This window comes from Centroberyx gerrardi, chromosome 5, assembly GCF_048128805.1.
Source record: "Centroberyx gerrardi isolate f3 chromosome 5, fCenGer3.hap1.cur.20231027, whole genome shotgun sequence".
Classification (NCBI taxonomy): domain Eukaryota; kingdom Metazoa; phylum Chordata; class Actinopteri; order Beryciformes; family Berycidae; genus Centroberyx; species Centroberyx gerrardi.
In genome coordinates, this window is record NC_136001.1 from 24,958,758 (window position 1) to 24,977,089 (window position 18,332).

Consider the following 18,332-nt stretch of genomic DNA (forward strand, 5'->3'; position numbering starts at 1 on the left):
CTTGAGGTGAAACAGACCAATATCTATGCCGTTTACTCTCATTACCGAGTATCAAGGCATGCTAGAGGTAGATACAGTATGGTGAAATTATGTGTGAAATGCTGAAACCCTGGGAAACAGTTAGTGACTGTGTATCCTGTTGTACTGGGCTTGGCATGTGGGATGTACCCTGTAGCATCATTAATCAGCCAAGGGTGGCATATCTGGGTGCAGCAGCAGCTCTGCAGTGCAACATCTAATGAGGGGAACACACACACACACACACACACACACACACACACACACACACACACACACACACACATAAACACACACACACACAATGAATACATTTATTTCAAATAATTCCCCATTCATGTGTCCATAACACATTAGCATATTATAAAAGAATTCAATAATTGGCTAGAACCGATCTGAATTTTATACAGGTTCACAGAGCATTGGCAGGCTGATTTAACATCACACTCGCCTCCAGAACAGTGTGTGTGTGTGTGTGTGTGTGTGTGTCTTCTCAGTACTGCAGGTCCATTAGAGTTGATTTGAGATAATAGGATCTGTCAGTCAATATGTGCTCTCTGTCTTTATCAATTATTCATCTCTATGCGTACATTTCCTCCAGTCACGGATCATTTAACTGCCAGAATCCTCTTTTTCCACCTATCACTGCCTGCCTTCTCTTGGCCTGACTGGACAATTATCTCTATCTGCAAGTGTAATTTGGCATCAACCAAGTGCCTTACCAAAAGGAAAACAGGAAACAATTAATTTAGCAAAACAGAGCAGGTCTTTGCAAGAGACAATTGTTTCTTTTTTACCTTGATGTTTTTAAGTGCGTGTTTATCACAGTACAATTAGGTCTCAATTTATTATTTATCAGGTCAGACAACATAAATCATCACCACCTTGCTGAGTTTATTCAGACAGGTAACTTAAGTCAATGATCACCTCGACTACTACATATTGTCATTGTGTTCAAGCCTTGCACATCACATACCAGCACACTTTTACCTGCACAGCAATTACATCATTTACTAGCAAGCTATAAGAGTGTTTTTTACCTGAATAATGAGTTTTTTTTAGCTGTCTGTCTAAAAGGTGCATGGGTACTACCACCAGATCCAAATTTCATAAGTGCATCGAGGAGGGAAAAAGTATTAGGAGGCCCTAATGCACAGAAGTTTGAGAGGCAAGCACCACCGGATTGTGCTGACTACAAGGTTAGGGTTCCCCAATGGCACCATCGGAACGGTAATGGATCCACAAGCGGCCTCATGGGGACCACTTGGCAGACATACATCTACTTAGGAGGATGCACTGCAAAAACACACCCACCCCCTTTACATCCTGAACATATTTGCCTACACAAACCATGAGTGAAGTTTTGAAGGTCTAATACACAAAAAGAAAACAAGCATTCTGATATTGTTTTCTTTCAACTGACATCCTTAGTTTCCAATGTACTTTGGTGTATATTATACCTCATGCATGGAGCAAGTGCTTAGCTATTATCATCTAGCCTATATGTTGAACAGAAACAAATTCATTGATAACCAGCCAATACAGTTTTCATAAAGAATCTTGTCTGTCATTTAAATAGTTGTGTCATTTGGAATGGAATGTTACACCACTGGCAAAACTACATTCACCATCTGTCAAGGAATGCCAGCTGAATCTGTTGATACTGAGTGAGTGTACAGGTATGTGAAAAGATCTGGCACAGCACTGAGGAGAAAGGTCTGGCAGAGCTAGACTAGTGGAAAGATAATGTGCATGTATAGCACTCCAAATCTCATCAATTTGATTACACGTGGAATCTCCCACTCAGAGAGTGTTTACTGGAAGAGGCTGCCTCTTTCCTTCAGTGCTCGAGGGCCAAAATATCAACAAGGTAGACAAGATTTTATCTTCCATTTCATGAAATCTGACACTTGGTAAACACTCTGCCCCACAACCCAAACACATTTATGAGTGAACTAAATAGATTGCTATTTTCCAGTTTGAATGATGAGAGGGAAATCTCTATAAAATATTATTTTTATTGATGTAAGCTTGTTTCAGCACTGTATCATGTTGCTTAAATGAGGCACAAGAACATTCAAAAAAAAAAATGCATCTGTTTGGCAGAATCCAGTACTTGTTAGTTATAAACTGTAGATGTAAAACTCCTATGTACTGATAAAACAATTATCTTAAATAGAAGTGAAATAAGCCCTGTAGTGTTCTCACGGGAACAGCTAAAAATCGTGGGTACAAAGAGTCAGGCAGTGCTCAAGGCTGAAGCGGATTCATAATGCATTTGTAACAGTGTTGTTTCTTGGAGAAAAGCAGATAAAATGAGAAAATGAAATGAAATGAGACAATTTTGCATTGGCTCAGTAAATCTAGTTTTACTGTATGCTCTCAGAGTTATATCACAATTATTTAAAACCTCCATCCTTAATTGCTTTCCTCTTGTGGCCAGTTGGAAATGAGTAAGAACATAAATTATGAAATAAGTGAAAACAATTATGAAGGAACAAAACTTTGGTGCTTGGGAGATTACTTATAATGTGTTGGCATATGTAACTGCATTCCAATACAGTCCAATTCCTCCTATTTTTCCAAAGTCACACCTGATGGTAATGTATGAAGAGAAGTGTCAGGAGACATCTCAGAAACAACTGATCCCGGAGTCAGTTTTAAGGTTCTAGAGTCATAGTCTTCCCTCATCTACTAATCTCCATGGATTTAAGAGCATGGCAATGGTGTGCAAGTCCCTGGGTACAGCAATTAACTGCTTGTGAATGAGTCTGGAAGGCAAATATACAATTCAGGAAGAAGCGAAACCCAACTGGGCAACAATGTGGGCTTTGAGTGAGGATCTTCACGAGCTTATGGTGCAGATGGGAATGACAATGATGAGAATGATGGTCACCGCGGTGGCAATGAGTGCACCCAGCTTGCAGGCCTTGGCCCGGCGGAGGTCGGCCTCCTTACGCCTGAGTAGAGCATCATAGCCTGGAGTATAGATGTCCTCCATCCAGAACTCCATGTTGTTGGGGTTCAGAGACTCCTGGGTCTAAGGGATTGAACATGACATCATTAAAAAAACTGCCAAAGCAGATATAGACTTGTAGGGAGGGATTGAGCCCAGTTCTAGTCTCAAATGTTAATTTGAATGGAAATTTTAAAGGAAAATTCCACCCTTGGATACTCTTAGACTGTTATGTGTCATCCATCGGTGATATTCAATTCATTGTGGGAGTTATTTTATGATGTTTTATGAAGTGTTGTAATTTACTTTTTTGGTTTGCCCACTTTCCCTCAACCTGCCTCTTCTACTACAACTTCAGTTAGTGATTGGCCCAGAACAGTGTTTAACAGTGTTAAAGTGTTTTAGGGTGGATTTTTCCTTTAAGCATGCATTTCTTAGTCCAGGGCTATAAAGTTATTTGGATCATAGAAGTTTTTGTCCGCAGAATAGATTAGCAACACTATTAAACTGACACAGCTATATTAATTACTATAACTCTCAACAACTATAACTTTTCACTTCAGTAAACATCTAAACTTTGAGCAATCGACCTGCAGCATCACCCTCTCAACAGAATAATACATTTCAGAGGCATGAGACGTATGGAAATCAGACATCACAAAAGTTAAAATACATACCTTTACCTTCTGAAGGAATAACAGAGGCATGATGTGGACTTCTAGCATTATTAAGGAGCCTCTGAAGTGGGGAATTTCTAGAACAGTCCCCCACCTGCTATTATCTGAAAGATGCAACTACCAATCAGGTTTTCCTAGGATTCAATACATCCCACAGAGGGACATCCCACTAGTACTGCATATACTAGAGGTCTGTCCTACCTACAGACCCCATGTGAAAGTAGCTAAACCTCGCTGTCTAGGGACAGATGACGTCTGTATCACTTGATTAATACCAGTGCTTGAATATGAAAAAACAAGAAACGGAAACACACAATTTTTGGACTTTTAGACCAAAATCATTCACTGAATCTCAGAGATGTTACAAGAAATATAGTGGTTGTAATCAAGCATTTCAACAAGTTCACCAAGTCTTACCTGTAGATCCAAAGGGGAGATTCGTGACTCTCTATCATCTACAGTCCAGATGGGCCTCCCCCTCCCCTCAGCCAGTCTGGGGTCTATGATCTTCCCAGCGGTCAGCCCACCAGTCAGACTGCTGTCCTTCTGTCGGAACAGGGCCGAGTTAAACACTTGCTCCACCAGGTTGGAGGACTTTTGGGAGAGTAGGTTAGTTGTACTGTTTGATTGGTCCATCTAAAAGGTAGACGGGGCAAACAATCAGTCCATAAAGGTATTAACAATAATCGTTTTAAAATGTAATCAAAAATAGGATGAAACAGTAAAACTCAGGTGAACTTGGCAATATTGGCTAAAATCAATCAAATACAACCACCAAACATGCACTTGCATTTGACATTCCTGAATAGATGAGCTCTGCTTCTCCGCAGCCTGACCAAACAATATTCACTGTAAAGGTTTCAAGAATTAGCTCCCAAAGTGGCCTGACCAGCTTGTTAACTGACCATTTAATTACATATGTCTGCCCAGCAGAGCACAAGACCAACTACAGGTCTAACCCATTTGGTTGTGTCAGGATATAGAAACACTATGTTACACACCAGTACAATTGCATTTGGCTTCGTAATGGATGACAGTTAAATCTGTTTAAGGACTGAGTGCTCATATGCTGTGAAACTATCATCTATCTATTATCTATCGTGGCAGCTATATGCAAGAGCACCCATACACACATATATTTGCACACACACACAGACAGACATTTATGTTTAATATTATTGTTATTGTTGTTATTATTATTACTTGTTTAAAAAAAATGTATTTGCTCATTTGCTTTGCAATGATGTATGGGGAATATAAAATCAAATGTACACAGTAGAAGTACCTGTCCCGTTTTTCCATGAAAAACTTTACCATCTTTACTTTTCGAGAACGCCACTGGCCAGTCCCGTGCAGAGGTAGACACACTTGGCCGTTTGGAATCAAAGCTCTTCTCCTCAGGATGAGATTTGGAGGCACGACGAGATAATATATCCTTCTTCCCCTCTTTCACCCCCTTAGGATCAACCTGACTCTTGCTGCTACTTTCCATTTGCCCCACAGGAGTGTTCCATCGGCTCCAGTCCAGACTACTAGTGCTGGTCCCTGGGAACAGATGCCCAGATACAGACAGAGGCTGTGGGTCCGATGTCTCAGAAGCAGGGGTTACAGGGTGGCTGCTGAAGGAGGAAATACCGGCACTGAGAGGCTCCAGCCACCGCCCGGTTGTAACTCGTCCTCCGTCACCGATAGGCTGCTGTATCTTTTCATCCAGTCGCTGCAGAGCGGAGAGCACCTGGGAAATCTCGGCCTTTACCTCATTCAGTGACTCCAGCTGTCGTTCTATCTGGTTCATACGGAGCAGTAGCTTGCAGACACTGGCCTTGAGCCCATCATCGCTGCTTTCCAAGGAGTGGAAAAGCCTTTGGAGTTGGCCTAGGCGACCACGCCTGGCCTCAGGAGTGTCCTGGTTGATGGCCCCTGATCCATCGCTGGGGTGCAGGACTCCCGTGGAACCGCACATGCTCATGTCATCTAGGAAACGAAAGATGGCACTGATGTCATCCTCGCCAAACTCAGGGTCGTCTAGCGAGGTCATGAAGGAGAGGCGGTCAGCATGGACCAGGCTACGGAGGCGCCGGGGGTCTGGAGGGTCTGTCTGGGTTCCCTGAGCCTTGACTCCATCACCTACATTCGGCACTCCACTATCCCCACTCTCCCCTCCTGAAGACCCCCCCAGATTGCTGATGGCGGGTGTTGATCGTCTTGGGAGGTGGCTCCCTGGTGAGTCCATCCCAATCCCCACACTGCCCAGGCCTATCCGGTCCTCTAAACTGTGACTCTTGTTGGTCCAGATGGACTTCTGGGCCCTGGAAGGTTGGAGGTGGTGGGGGGACCAATCTGGGATCGACCCGGGCCCAAAGTAGGTTGAGTCCTGTAGGTCATCAAGGCTCTCATGTTTGGCCCGCTGCTCCGGCGAACTGTGGACCACTGTGGGTGAGGGATAAGGATTGGAGAGCATCTCAAAGCTGTGATTGTCAAAGGCTTTCTGCCCTTGGCCGGGACTGGGAGACTCACTGCTAACAGTCACCTGGGGTATGAGAGGCGGCTGATTATGGAAGTCCTTCTTGAAGATGTTTCTCTTCTGGCCGACAGACGTTCCCGGTTCATCTTCGAACACCTCCATAGGGGCAGAGTCTCCGCTAGACTCACTGTCCGTCTCCAAGGGCAGGTAGATATTCTGCATGGTCTGGCTGGGGATTTGACCACCAGGGAACAGAGGTGTGTTGTGAGGCCAGTCGAAAGACACAGCCCTAGCCCTGGCCCTGGCCGGAGGGGAGGACACAAGTGAGATGGGATCGGGGGGGAGACTTGCTCGCTTGCGGGCAGAGTAATTTGATCTCGGGAAGAGCAAGTGCTGGTCGATAGGCCTGCCGCTGGAATCAGAGTGGGCGCGTGCTCTTTCCCGTCCAGCAAAGCTCAGCTGGTGGACTCCAGGCAGAGAGGCCCCTGGGGATTGGTCGGCGGGGAAGACTGTTTGGGTTCTCATTGGTTGGCTGTCATCGGGAGCCCCACCCGTCATCTGAATAAGATTGAATATAGTTACAATGTCAGCAGCCACGCCTATTGGGGATAGCCCCAGGCCTCTGGTGGTAACCCGGTCTCTGAAGAGAGTGGCTGGGAAACAGGGGTCCCGGCTGGCAGCAGCAAACAACAAGCTCCTGAGCTCGATGAGGTGCTCCAGGTCAAAGCGGGTGCTGACCATACGGCAAAGGTCCTGGAAGGAGAGCCAGTGACGCATATTGGCCAGCTCCTCCAGGATCCCCAGAAGGACCAGGGGGTATTCCTGCTGCAGGTTAGCCATGGCTGCTCACCTGAGAGAGAGGACACACCGTTAGCAGGCAGAAAGCGGGAGGACAGACCTGGACACTCTATCGATGTCTTATTGTCCCAGGTTAAATCTAAAACAAAAGGTATTAGGACTATTATTATATTTTAAGGGTTTGCACTTGAACTACAAATTAACATTTAAATTAGGTCTCTCTCTTCCTCAGCCCAATGGAACAGGCATACTCAATTCTAGTGAAGAATGGCACTATATATTATATTGTATAATAATAATAAGAAGAAGAAGAATAACAATAAAAATGACAATAATAATAATAATAATCATAATAATCATAATACTACTACTACTAATAATAATAGTAGTAATAGTAATAAAACAGTAATAGCAATAATACCCATGAAATATTTGTATTAAAATCTAATGGATAGCATAGCTTCTTTATAGATATTTCTAAGTAACAATCATAAGCTTGATTGGGTTACAATATCAGTAGTCAGTCAGATTTGAACTCGTTTCACAGCCAGCATACACATCAATCAAAAACGTTTGAAAATCAGTTGACTGCAAGTTTTCACCTCGCATGGAAAAAGCCCTTTGAGTCGAAATTCAGATAGTGACCTTATTTTGATGCCCTAAAATAACTGACCATCTGATCTCATGACGGCGATACACTGCGCACATCCCTGCGTCACTTAGCCTACTGAACACAGAGGAACTTCAATTCAGTCATTTTTATTAACAGCTATAGGGCCTATTCTCTTATTATTAAAACAAATACGGGGGCAATCACGAACATGTTGGCATGCCTCCAGTAACTTTGCTCTAAGTCATTAAGCTGCCCTAGAAAACGGTATGAATATAAATGAAGAGGATACAATACTGGCGTTCCAGGCGCAACAAATCTGCGCTGCGAATCCCTGCGTTTGTGGATCAAAACATCAAATGACAGTGTTGTCGGTGCGAATGCAGTTTGGATTGTAAACATCCTATTAGCCAGTAGCTGAAGTGGTGGTAACCTATAGGAGTTTGTCGACTTACCTGTATCTATTGAGAGAGACCTAGACTCCAACAGCCACACCTGCGTCCATTAAAATCGACAAATAAATTCCGCCGTTTTACGCCAGTAACGAGGCCATATCCCACCGAGTAGATCCAATCCAGCGCTCACTTCATCTTCTTTCATGGGCTTCTCTGTTTGGAGCAGCGACTAGCCCACAGCCCAGGCAGAAGAGGAGAAAATTAGAAATCAGGTCATCTTCCCACAAGTCCCTGCAGTCCCCTAAGGGACCTTAAAATACATCCAAAACGGTTTCCCCTCACCACATATCATCGACGACAAAGTCAACACTACAGCCAGATATCTAATTGATATATTGGAGGAGAGACACACTCTTGGCAGGACGTCCCGGTGTGTATGAGTGGATCAGGTCCAGGAGCATATTTTCTCAAGTTGCCATAGAGCTAATTGGTTGTGCGTTAGAATAAAGGAGAAATTAAAAATGGATGCTTGCTAATTGAGGCTCCTAAAACTCCATACTGACAGCACTGACAGTAAACCATAAGGCCTAGAGTGAACTCCTGAGTCCCGTTACATTGGTGTCTATACACAGAGAGCTGTCTGCCAGTCAGTCCTCACAGACATTATCATCCATAAGGGCTGTACTTAAAACCCCATTAGAGCAAGAGGAGGGCGAGGCTTTCATCCCTGAGTAGTAGCACTCTGCTACAATCAAACTGGACAACTCCAATTCGCCTGACAGTTCACAGAGGAGCGCATCCATCATCCAGCGTACTCAGGAATCCCTGGGAATCAATACGGTGAATGAGCGTTGGTATGAAAAACAATGAGGATGTATTGTGTTGGATGATGATATGTCAGGCCGCAGCATGGTAGTTCTGTCTACCAGGTGGACACATGGACCTAAGGCTGACTAATGCTTCAAAAAAATTTGATAAAGTATAATATAACTATAAAGTATAGTGCTCGACTGTAGGACACAGGATAAAGTCAACCCAGAGTTGCATGATTTGATAGGATGTGCCATTTTAATTTTGAGATCCATAAACTATTCTACAGTTACTGAGCAGACCAAGTGAAAAATTGGGGCCTAAACTACTTTCTATCTCCAAAAACACAGTTAAAATTGAAGACAATATGAGTGTTTTTGTATATATATATATAGTTTTTTTTATTAAAAACACATTTTATAGCATTTTAGTATTATAACACAAGTATTAAAAATAGAGAAACCAGACAATTCATTATTTAATACCAGCACAAAAGGATAGATCCATCTTGCTAAAACCAAACAAGGCACCAGAAGTATCTACTTACAACAATATTGCTACCAACAAACAAGTAGTGGTATTACTTTACTTGGTGTCATCTGTCAAAATCAAGAGTAAACATTTTTTTTTATAAAAGACACTACTATATGCATTCATACATATATACTGCATACAGATTTCAGCTGAGTTGAGATTCGCGCTCTCTTTTTTTCTTTTGCGTTGGTTTTACTGCCGGAGTTATAATAGTTGGAGTCAGTGAAGGATTCAAGGCTGGATCTAACGCTGGATTCAGGGCTAGCAGGTTCAATATGTTCGGACTCTCATCACCTGTTGAATTACGCCATCATTAAGCAAAGGAGACTGAGGAGTGGGTATAAATGTCAGTTTGTACACAGGCGTACAATCGAGAGAGGGGTGCTTACCCGTGTTGTCCTCCTGACCGCTGGGTTCTGGATCTGGACTGTCGAGAGGCACCCGGGCCAAGGCTGCCAGCTCCGTAATGAAGGCTTCTTCTGCCTCCTGATGGACACAACACCACAATGCTTAGAAAAACACTGGGCAAGATTATAGATCCACTAATAAAACTATTATACACATAAGGATTTGTGCTATGAGGGAATGTACACACAGAATAATATTTTTCTGGAGGGTCACACACAGAAAAGCTGCATACAGTGGCATCATAATTAATTACACATGCACACAAGACCTGAAGCACAGTACTGACCAGTATCTGTCCTTTGACTCTGTCCATGTCTTGATCCTGGGCTACTTTTTTCCGCCTCAATGTCTCACACATCACTTCCTGTTCCAGGTCATACTGCTCCAACACCCTCCTTTTGTTGAGTTCAACCCTAGGCCCCCCCCCCAAAAAAAAAATAAATAAATAAAAGTATGTTTAGCCAATATGTGTAGGTTTACAACATGCAGTTCAAACAAATGAAACAATTATTGCCACTGGCAGGTTTGTTGTACCTCTGTTGAAACTCAGTGGAGGTGGGTTTCCTGCCCCAGTTAGCCAGCTCTCTCAGCAAGGCTCTGTTCAGCTGGTTGCTGCTCTCTCGCCTCTCATTCTCTTCTGTAGAAAGTTAAAATAACACACAGTACATATTTTTTTGTCAGTTGGAGTGTCCTGTGCACTCAAAATTGCATCCACATTATGTCACACTACCTAGACAGTTAACAATAACAAGATTTTGACCACACACACACCCTTATAGATACTCAGAAGTAGTTCATTCATCTGGTTAATTAACAATCCAGTCCAGTACCAATTAAGCTCTACGTCTAACGTACAAATACCACGTGAGCAATGGACTGTTTCTTATATGCATGCTTTTTCTAATATACATCCTGACTAAATTACCGTAACCCCCATTTGTGGGATACTTTCTCCCAGGGCGTTTATTTCATACACTGCTTTTACTTTGTCTTGACAAGGAGCAAGGTAGCAGCCCAAATAGAGTTTGTATGGACATGGATGTGTTTGCGATCTCACCTCGGTTTATGTTTGACTGATCCTGCTGCAGTTTTTTGGTAATGTCCTGTATGTGGGAGTAGTAGCTTTGGACCAGTGCACTGAGAGAATCTTTGGTCACATACACACTCTCCGAGGCAACCTCTGTCAGGTGGCGCTACAGAAGAAGAGGAAAGAAGGGGATGTGGGCTGCACTGTAATTGACTGGTCTGACTAATCTAACAAATACGACCATGGGAAGTGAATTTATTTCATGGGAGATGAATAAAACAATCCCGATCAAGACCATTACAGAGAAACAACCGTCAACTCAAAGCCTACCTTCAAGCCATCGTCTTGTTGAGGGCGGGTCTGAGACTCAACCGGCTGAGCCTCCATCATCTGCCAGATGGCGTGGCTGAGGGTGTTGCCTAGCAGCAGCTGGGCGTGGCTCTGCAGTAGCTCCGCCCCCGTTTCCAGTTCAGAGAGGAACTCCTGCTGGAAGCTGTGGCCCACCAGCTGGCTCTCTGGACCCAGGTGTCTCTCTGCTAGGCTGGCACTGCTGTCCTGTGATTGACGTGAGACGAGAGCAGCGTACAGTCTACTGTGGATTGAGCTATTATATTCCATCGTTGATGGAAGGAAGAGAGATAAGATGCAGTGTCCATTGTTTTCATTACAGAAAGAGTGGTTTTCTTAATCAACCACACTGCTGCATCCTCATTGCAGACATATAAGTTATTGTAGAAAATTAAAGTAGCTCAGTTTTGAGGTGCTTAAAAGGATTTAGAAGAATCTAGATAGATGGCTTCTGTAATGAGTTCTCAGATTCAGTGCTCGGTGAAAAGTCTGCATTTACTGTTTATGTGAAGGCAATATTTGAAAACCATATATGATTCTATCCTATTCTATCCATTCTATCCTATGAGATATTTTATAAGCAAATGTCTTAAGATGACTCCTAACTTATACCAACTCATGATGTGCTTAACTTTCATGCAAGCAGTCAATATAGGAGAGTGGGAGATATCTCATTCTGGAACAAAACTCTTCATGTGTACTTGTACATTTGTCCCCACCTTGTTCTCAGCCTTGGGAGATGGACTGACAGTGGGCTGGCTTTGGCTGTGATCCTCCAGCAGCAGAGCTCTGAAATCCGTCTGAGAGAGCGCCTTCAGCTTGGACAGCCTCATCTCCTTCAGCATGTGCAGACAGAAGTGCCTGACCACAAAGTGTCTCTGCACCGCCACCAACAGGCGTTCATGTTTCTTCTCTATCAGCATCCCCACTTGGCTGGGCAAAAGATCAGATCAGATTATTTTCCTATAAACTTCTAAAAAAAGGATTCAGACATGACAGGATATGACCACATAAGAGAAAGCTGCTTGGTAAATCTGTTGTTGGTGCAGATTCAGTTTGTGATCACTGGAGACAATGTATCAAAGGAAGGAAAACACACATACTCCTGGAAAGCAATAATGACCGACCCTTGAAACCTGGTAATCTTTCACAATAATCACGATATCATATGTATTTGAATGGGCAAGGCACTTTTTGACAGCAGAGGTCCCCCAATCTCACCTGCTGAGTGTGTAGCTCTGCCTGACCACCATGGCTCGGAGGATCTTCATCTGTTGTTCAGCCAAATGTCTGAGGCAGGCCACAACCAGCGCCGTCTCCTCACCCCACACCTGGAGGGAAACAGGGTCATCAGGCTGAGTCAGACACATTGTGAGAGTTTTCGGCATAAGTACGTTATCACAAATCTTTCACGCACTTGGAAAGTTTTGGGCTATGAAAGGCACAACACAAGAGTTGGATTAAATCAAGCTACCGGGCATCGATAGAAAAGTTGATAACTAAAATGGAGATAATCCACCAGATTGTGTCTACCTGTCCATCTTTATCCAGCTGAGCCCTCATGTCCTCCAGTTGCAGCTTGGTCGTGGACTCCGCCTGCTGCAGCTGTGCATCCAGCTCCTGCTCCAGATCCAGCCACAGCTTCTCACAGCGCTCAACAGAGAGCTCTGACTGGGCGGGGAGAGAGGTGAACAACACCTCCTTGGCTAGCTCTCCAAGCTTCTTTGACCAGGAGGAGTGAAGTTTCTGAAGATATAAGATTTTGTATAAGGATAATGGATACACACACGCATGCAAACACACACAACACACACAGTATTCCATCCCATACCCTCCAGAGGTCACAGAGGGCTTCAGCCACTCTGTTGTCCTGCTGCTGCTCCAGGTCAGCGATCTGCTGCCTGTGTTTCACCAGCAGCTCCTGGTAGGCCTGGAGGAAAGGAAAGGTTAAAGTTTCAGAATTAGATACTAGTGGGAATTACATGCACCTTATGGTTTCAACGTGGATCTTTTTTCTACATTCAAAATGTAACCACTGATTCGTTGTAGGGGTTTGAATGTCTGAATGACATTTGTTTTTGCAGTAAGTGTGCAGTTCAGAGTTTTCTCATCCTACTTTCAGGCAAAGCAAGGCGTGTAATAATGATAAGAGTAGAAAGGGGAATTTAGAATTGATAGACAAGACAAATAGATCAGATGGGTGACATGACTACAACATCACACCTCTGAATGATTTCACTGGAGGAACCTACAGTGACGTATGTAAACGTATGATCCAGATATTGAGAAAGGGGAGGCAAAGGTCCTGACCTTGGCGAACTGTTGTGGGTTGCTGTGAGCCTGCGTCACATCCAGGATGCGGCTCTTCTCCTTGGCCTGGCTCCTCTGAAGCTTCTTCCGCTTGGACTCTATTTTCCTGCACTTCTCATTCACCATCTCCTTTGTCTTCCTTGTGCACTCTGGAACATGACAGACCAACTTCTGGGTTAACTTGATATGTATGATAGAGCAACTGGTTAAAGGAATAATCCACACTGGGATACTCTTACACGGGTATACTTCATCAATCTGTGATGTTCATTTCCAGGAGTTATTTTGTGATGAAGTGTTGTAATTTACTTTCTTGGGGTGCCCACTTTTCTTCAACCTGCCTTGTCTACTTCTACTTCAGTTAGTGATTTCCTACATTTCCCAGAAGAGAACATGTGGGTGTAGAGAGCAATAGTGATAGTGTTAGCAATAGTAATAGCAAGAGAGCGTTTTTTTCTGGTCGTGAACAAGTGAGAGTCATGCCCCTTACTCAAAATGGAAAGTCTTGTGGTTGCATTGCATTATGGTCTATTCAGGCTGTTATCGCTGGAGAAATTGGTCTTTCTGCCTCTTCTATGATGGATTTCTCCCTGTATGATTGTTGAACTTTGGTGCAAAACGGCAGCTCTAGAAATAAGCCCTAGCTCTTTGATTCTGAGGAACTGGGACCAAGACCTGACGTTTACAGTTGATGTTTTACATAGTTAAAAAAAAAAAAGTTTGCTATCAAACTCCATTGTAGCTGCACTGTAAATATGTTGACGTGACCTCATATCATCGGCATTTGGCCAATTGTCTGCAGGATTTTTCTTTTAATTACTTAGTAGGAACAATAGTAAGACCATCTGTAAAAACGAACTGCCACAAGATGTAAAGTGTTATGCTGAAAGATGTTCTATGAGAGTTTGGGTTGGACTAATAGGCATGATATTCAGTGCAGTCAAACAAAAACCTGACCTTATTTGGAGAACAAAAGAGGATTCCCAGAAAACGGTCTATTTTCAGAACGCAGCTCATTTAAGTTTGAAAAGTAGGCTACATGTTGTCCACTTTCCTTCACCCAAAAACTGCTTGCTGTAAAACATATCATTGCCTCAGATGTTTCCACTTACCCTCAGTGCACTGTTGAAGGCCTTCGGTCAGAGTGTCCTGCAGTTCTGACAGTGTCTTTTCCATGAGGCCAAAAGTCAAGAGGTCATCGCTGGTCAGCTGCTCCAGTGTTGTGGCTATCAGGCCCTGCCTCAGAGATACTTCCTGCCTCAGCAAGGCAGGCTGGGATTGAAGTAGCCCCATCAACTCCTCCCACCACAGCAGCCTCTGCTGGGTCCTCTGAGGGAAGCAGGGGAGAACAGACATTCAAACAGAAGTGGGCACATACAGAACCATGGGCTCAATTTATTAACAGTTCTTATGCACAAATTGTGTGCTTACAATCAAAGCCAGACTTGTGACTTATGTCAAAAATCATATGGTTTATTGTTTTCCTGCTATATTTCTGTGTTATATCTAGAGTTAAAACTATTTTTATCATTCCCCAAATTATGAATGTAAACATCATTTTCACATGGTTTTCTATCATATTCTTTGAAACAACTGTACAAAGAAATCTCAAATAAAATCAAAGGACATTTCTATGACAAGGCTCCATACCCCAGTGATCACAAATGGTATTTTCCACAAGTTAGGCAAGGTCATACATTATGTAACAGGATAATAGTAATTTACAACAATTGCATATCCCCTCACCTTTAGGTCTGCTTCTTGTGCGTTGATCAGGTGGTTCTCCACCGACAGGAGAGTTTGGATGAGAGAGTGAATTATATCCTGGGCTTCGTCTGTAGGCAAAGCACTGGTCTTATTCAGCAGATGCTGACACAAGGCCTCCACCTGCTTGCTGAATCCTCTGGTCTGTGGAGAGACATGGACATCAGTTTCCCCACTAACACAGCCAATGCAAAAAAAAAAATGTTCTGATAAACTCGGTATGGTTTTAATATGGATTTTCTATCCAGGTTTTTCTCTTCTTCGTTACCATTTGGAGGCCATGTTCCAGAAGATCTTTCTGAGCTCTCTCAATCTCCTCCAGGGTGCAGGGAGCATCTGCTCTTTGGTCCTCATTCTTCTCACTGGCAGTCTGGCCTCTTGGCAGCCGCTTCTTCAATTCATCCAGTTCCTGAAATGGTGACACAAGCAATGACAAGCCAAGACGCCTTCACATAGCTTAAAAGTTCAATGTCAGTGTGTCTATCTACAGCAAGTAAGCCAGTCAATACAGAATGTAAGAACTGTTGATATTATGTCTTTTGTATGATTACAGTTTTTATGTGCAATTAAAAGGCATAAGACATTTGGCTCTACCTTTTCCTGCATTAGAAGAACATTTTTGGAGAAGTCAGCGGCATTTTTATCTTTTGGAAAACGATGGCTGAATATTATTTTCACCATTCGGAGAAAGATCTGTAGCAGGAAAAATGAAGCAATGAAGGAAAATACAAAAATATTAACATTTTGCTATTTGAATGGAATTGGATACATTTTAAGAAACATATTTGATATATATATTATTACTGTGCAAAAAATGTATTATATACACTCACCAGACATTTTTCTTCCTGGAGCTGGGAGCAGTGCTGTTGTATTTCCTGGAGGGCCAAACAGTAGAGGCTGATCCTACCTTCAAACCTGGAAAAATAACAGATATGATTGCTATCACTATCCAGTCAGACTCAGATTTGTGCATGCAGGGTGTGCACTGTAAGGGTGATTAAGAGATTCAACTCGGCGTTACGCCTCCAAAGCACTGTAGAAGTATCTAGAGACCATATATAGGCTTATACCCAGTTTGTGTCAGTGTGTGTGGGTAGTGTGAAACCCTGGTGAAGCTCTGGTTCTGCAGGCTCTTGGGGACCAGCGAGGTGGAGATAAACTGGCTGCTGTCATCATTGTCCTGCTCCTGGCTCAGAGTCTCTCCAGCCGAGGAAGAGGAGGACTCCTCGTTGGGCATGGCCGGCAGCTTGGAGTGCTCATGTAGCGAGGGGTTGGACGCTCCATCTGCTAGAGGCTGACAGGTACAGCGAAGCGTCACAGTTAAACTTTATGTTAGATCAGTGTAATGACATTGTTAGTCACCTGGGCTGTGTTCAAAATCTCTTTAGTTCATACATAATCTTAACAGTATACAAACATACTGCATGCCGTATGTGAAGTATCAACATACTGATGATTTCAACATATAACATTAAACCTTACTGAAGCCCAAATGCTCACATCAAACATCAGCCAAGTAAACCATATTTAAAATAAATTGTAGTGAAAAGTGCACTTATCAACACGTATTAGATAAGGTAGTGGAGTGTTCATACTACATATTAAACTGGGCTTTGTCCTGTATATTTCCTGGAGCAAATTATTTTGTTGTGTACTGCAAAGATTAATAAAGACTTTACAAATCAGTGGGCATGTTCATACTGTTTGAGCCTTCGGTTTAATAGATGTGTAATGAGTAGGTGCTACCTTGTGTACCCATGAATAGGTGTATATACTGTGTAATTACAGTGGACTTACTCTGTATTTCTGGTTGATGGGATAAACCACCTTTGCTCTGGATGCAAAAGCAGCCACATCACTGTTCATGGGTGGCTGCTTCTTCTCCTGGTCAATGAGTAAACACACTAAAAGGTTAGTGGGAAGTTAACTAGGAAACATCAGAATGTGTGTGACCCTGAATGTAAACACATCAAATGTTAGTGTGTAGCACAGAATTATAACTCTACCTACTCTGCATGTAGACTATGTACATTTGATACTTTCCAGCTATCTTGTGCTATCAAACTAGTGTGAGTACCGATGTAGAAACTTGTCTTGGATGTGACAGAATAATACTTTTACATTAGTGGTGCCACTTGGAGCTTCTTTTTTGCTGTTGCTGACACAGTCACTCTGATTGTTGTCCACTTCCCCGTCATCAGGTTCAAACAGTCTCCTTGCATTGTAACCCTAATGGGATGAGACAGGAAGAGAATATAAACCTAAGCAGAGGATAGACATGATGAATTGCTGGTGATATCTGATATTAAAGGCCACATGATGATAGGTTTGTCCCACAGTACAAACCTCGACAAGCTGTAAATCACTAGGCTAGTGGATAGTTACAGTGGATAGTTAGAGTGGATAGAGTTAGATAATTTATGATGTGTATGTGTGTGAGGAAGAGAGGGGAGAGAGAGGTTGTGAGATGTTTAACTTACTTGTCTGGTTAACAGTATAGGCTTCAGGCAGAACACATATAAAAGAGCAGCAGCTAATATTCCCGACAGCCCTCCAAATACCGTAGCCACTGTTAACAGTCCTGTGTATATGTGCAGTGATTCGGCGAAACTGACCAAGACATCGGTGGCGCATTCCGTTATCAATTCCTGGTCTGTCATTTTCCAACAAATCCATCAAACAGGGAGTAACGGTAAACGTTGAAGATTAGCATTTTTGTATGATAGCGCTTCTTCGCAAACGTTCACACTTTAAACTCCTCACCTTGGACGAAACACTGACATTTGTTGCAAGCATGTGTTTCTGAATGATTTTCCTTTGTAAGAACTTTTACAGTTTGAAACCTCACCATTTGCCACAAAGATCTTCAGTAAAAGGAAATGCAGCAACTTTTTACAACAACGACAGATTCGGTGAATATCTTAGCCAATGGGTGGACAAGGATTTGATGATGCGAGTCTCACGGAATTCCAATTAAAGTCGTTTTGGAGAGGAGGACCAAGCTGCGTCAAGTTATCCAGAGAATATGACCGGAAAATACGAAATGTTATCTTCAAAATAAAAGCATGGAATGTGTCACTGAGCTAGAAAAGTGTACACACTGTACAGACTTACATTACCGTGGATATGTGCAGCGAAAGGGACCATTTCAAAAAGAAAACCCAACAATTTTATTTTAATTTACAACATATTCCTTCTCCCACGAATTCT

At 42.9% G+C, this 18,332-nt stretch overlaps 2 protein-coding genes across 2 annotated transcripts; both read right to left on the bottom strand.

Moving 5' to 3' along the window:
• Positions 1 to 2,863: 2,863 nt before the first annotated feature.
• Positions 2,864 to 6,955, bottom strand: LOC139907899 (major intrinsically disordered Notch2-binding receptor 1-like). Its single transcript, XM_071894409.2, has 3 exons — positions 4,937 to 6,955; positions 4,069 to 4,287; positions 2,864 to 3,058 (listed from the first exon to the last, which is right to left on the bottom strand). The coding sequence occupies exons 1-3, from the start codon at positions 6,953 to 6,955 to the stop codon at positions 2,864 to 2,866; spliced, it is 2,433 nt and encodes an 810-aa protein (XP_071750510.1).
• A 2,243-nt stretch (positions 6,956 to 9,198) lies between these two features.
• Positions 9,199 to 17,830, bottom strand: evc (EvC ciliary complex subunit 1). The gene is made up of 20 exons (XM_071894472.2): positions 17,603 to 17,830; positions 17,244 to 17,351; positions 16,920 to 17,006; positions 16,193 to 16,416; positions 15,953 to 16,037; positions 15,714 to 15,812; positions 15,388 to 15,528; positions 15,102 to 15,263; positions 14,468 to 14,684; positions 13,356 to 13,504; positions 12,877 to 12,975; positions 12,579 to 12,791; positions 12,267 to 12,376; positions 11,765 to 11,978; positions 11,028 to 11,252; positions 10,728 to 10,863; positions 10,205 to 10,307; positions 9,957 to 10,083; positions 9,652 to 9,748; positions 9,199 to 9,556 (listed from the first exon to the last, which is right to left on the bottom strand). Exons 1-20 carry the CDS (start codon positions 17,780 to 17,782, stop codon positions 9,408 to 9,410), a joined length of 2,925 nt encoding a protein of 974 aa, XP_071750573.2. The 5' UTR covers positions 17,783 to 17,830; the 3' UTR covers positions 9,199 to 9,407.
• Positions 17,831 to 18,332: the final 502 nt, after the last annotated feature.

Coding starts and splice junctions, on each gene's coding strand:
- LOC139907899 (XM_071894409.2), bottom strand. CDS start 6,955: ATGGCTAACCTGCAGCAGGAATACCCCCTGGTCCTTCTGGGGATCCTG. Junction 4,288..4,936: donor TTCATGGAAAAACGGGACAG/GTACTTCTACTG, acceptor TCTACCTTTTAG/ATGGACCAATCAAACAGTAC. Junction 3,059..4,068: donor TCTCCCCTTTGGATCTACAG/GTAAGACTTGGT, acceptor TCAATCCCTTAG/ACCCAGGAGTCTCTGAACCC.
- evc (XM_071894472.2), bottom strand. CDS start 17,782: ATGACAGACCAGGAATTGATAACGGAATGCGCCACCGATGTCTTGGTC. Junction 15,529..15,713: donor TTCTTCTAATGCAGGAAAAG/GTAGAGCCAAAT, acceptor TCACCATTTCAG/GAACTGGATGAATTGAAGAA. Junction 11,979..12,266: donor CAGAGCTACACACTCAGCAG/GTGAGATTGGGG, acceptor TCTTTTGCCCAG/CCAAGTGGGGATGCTGATAG.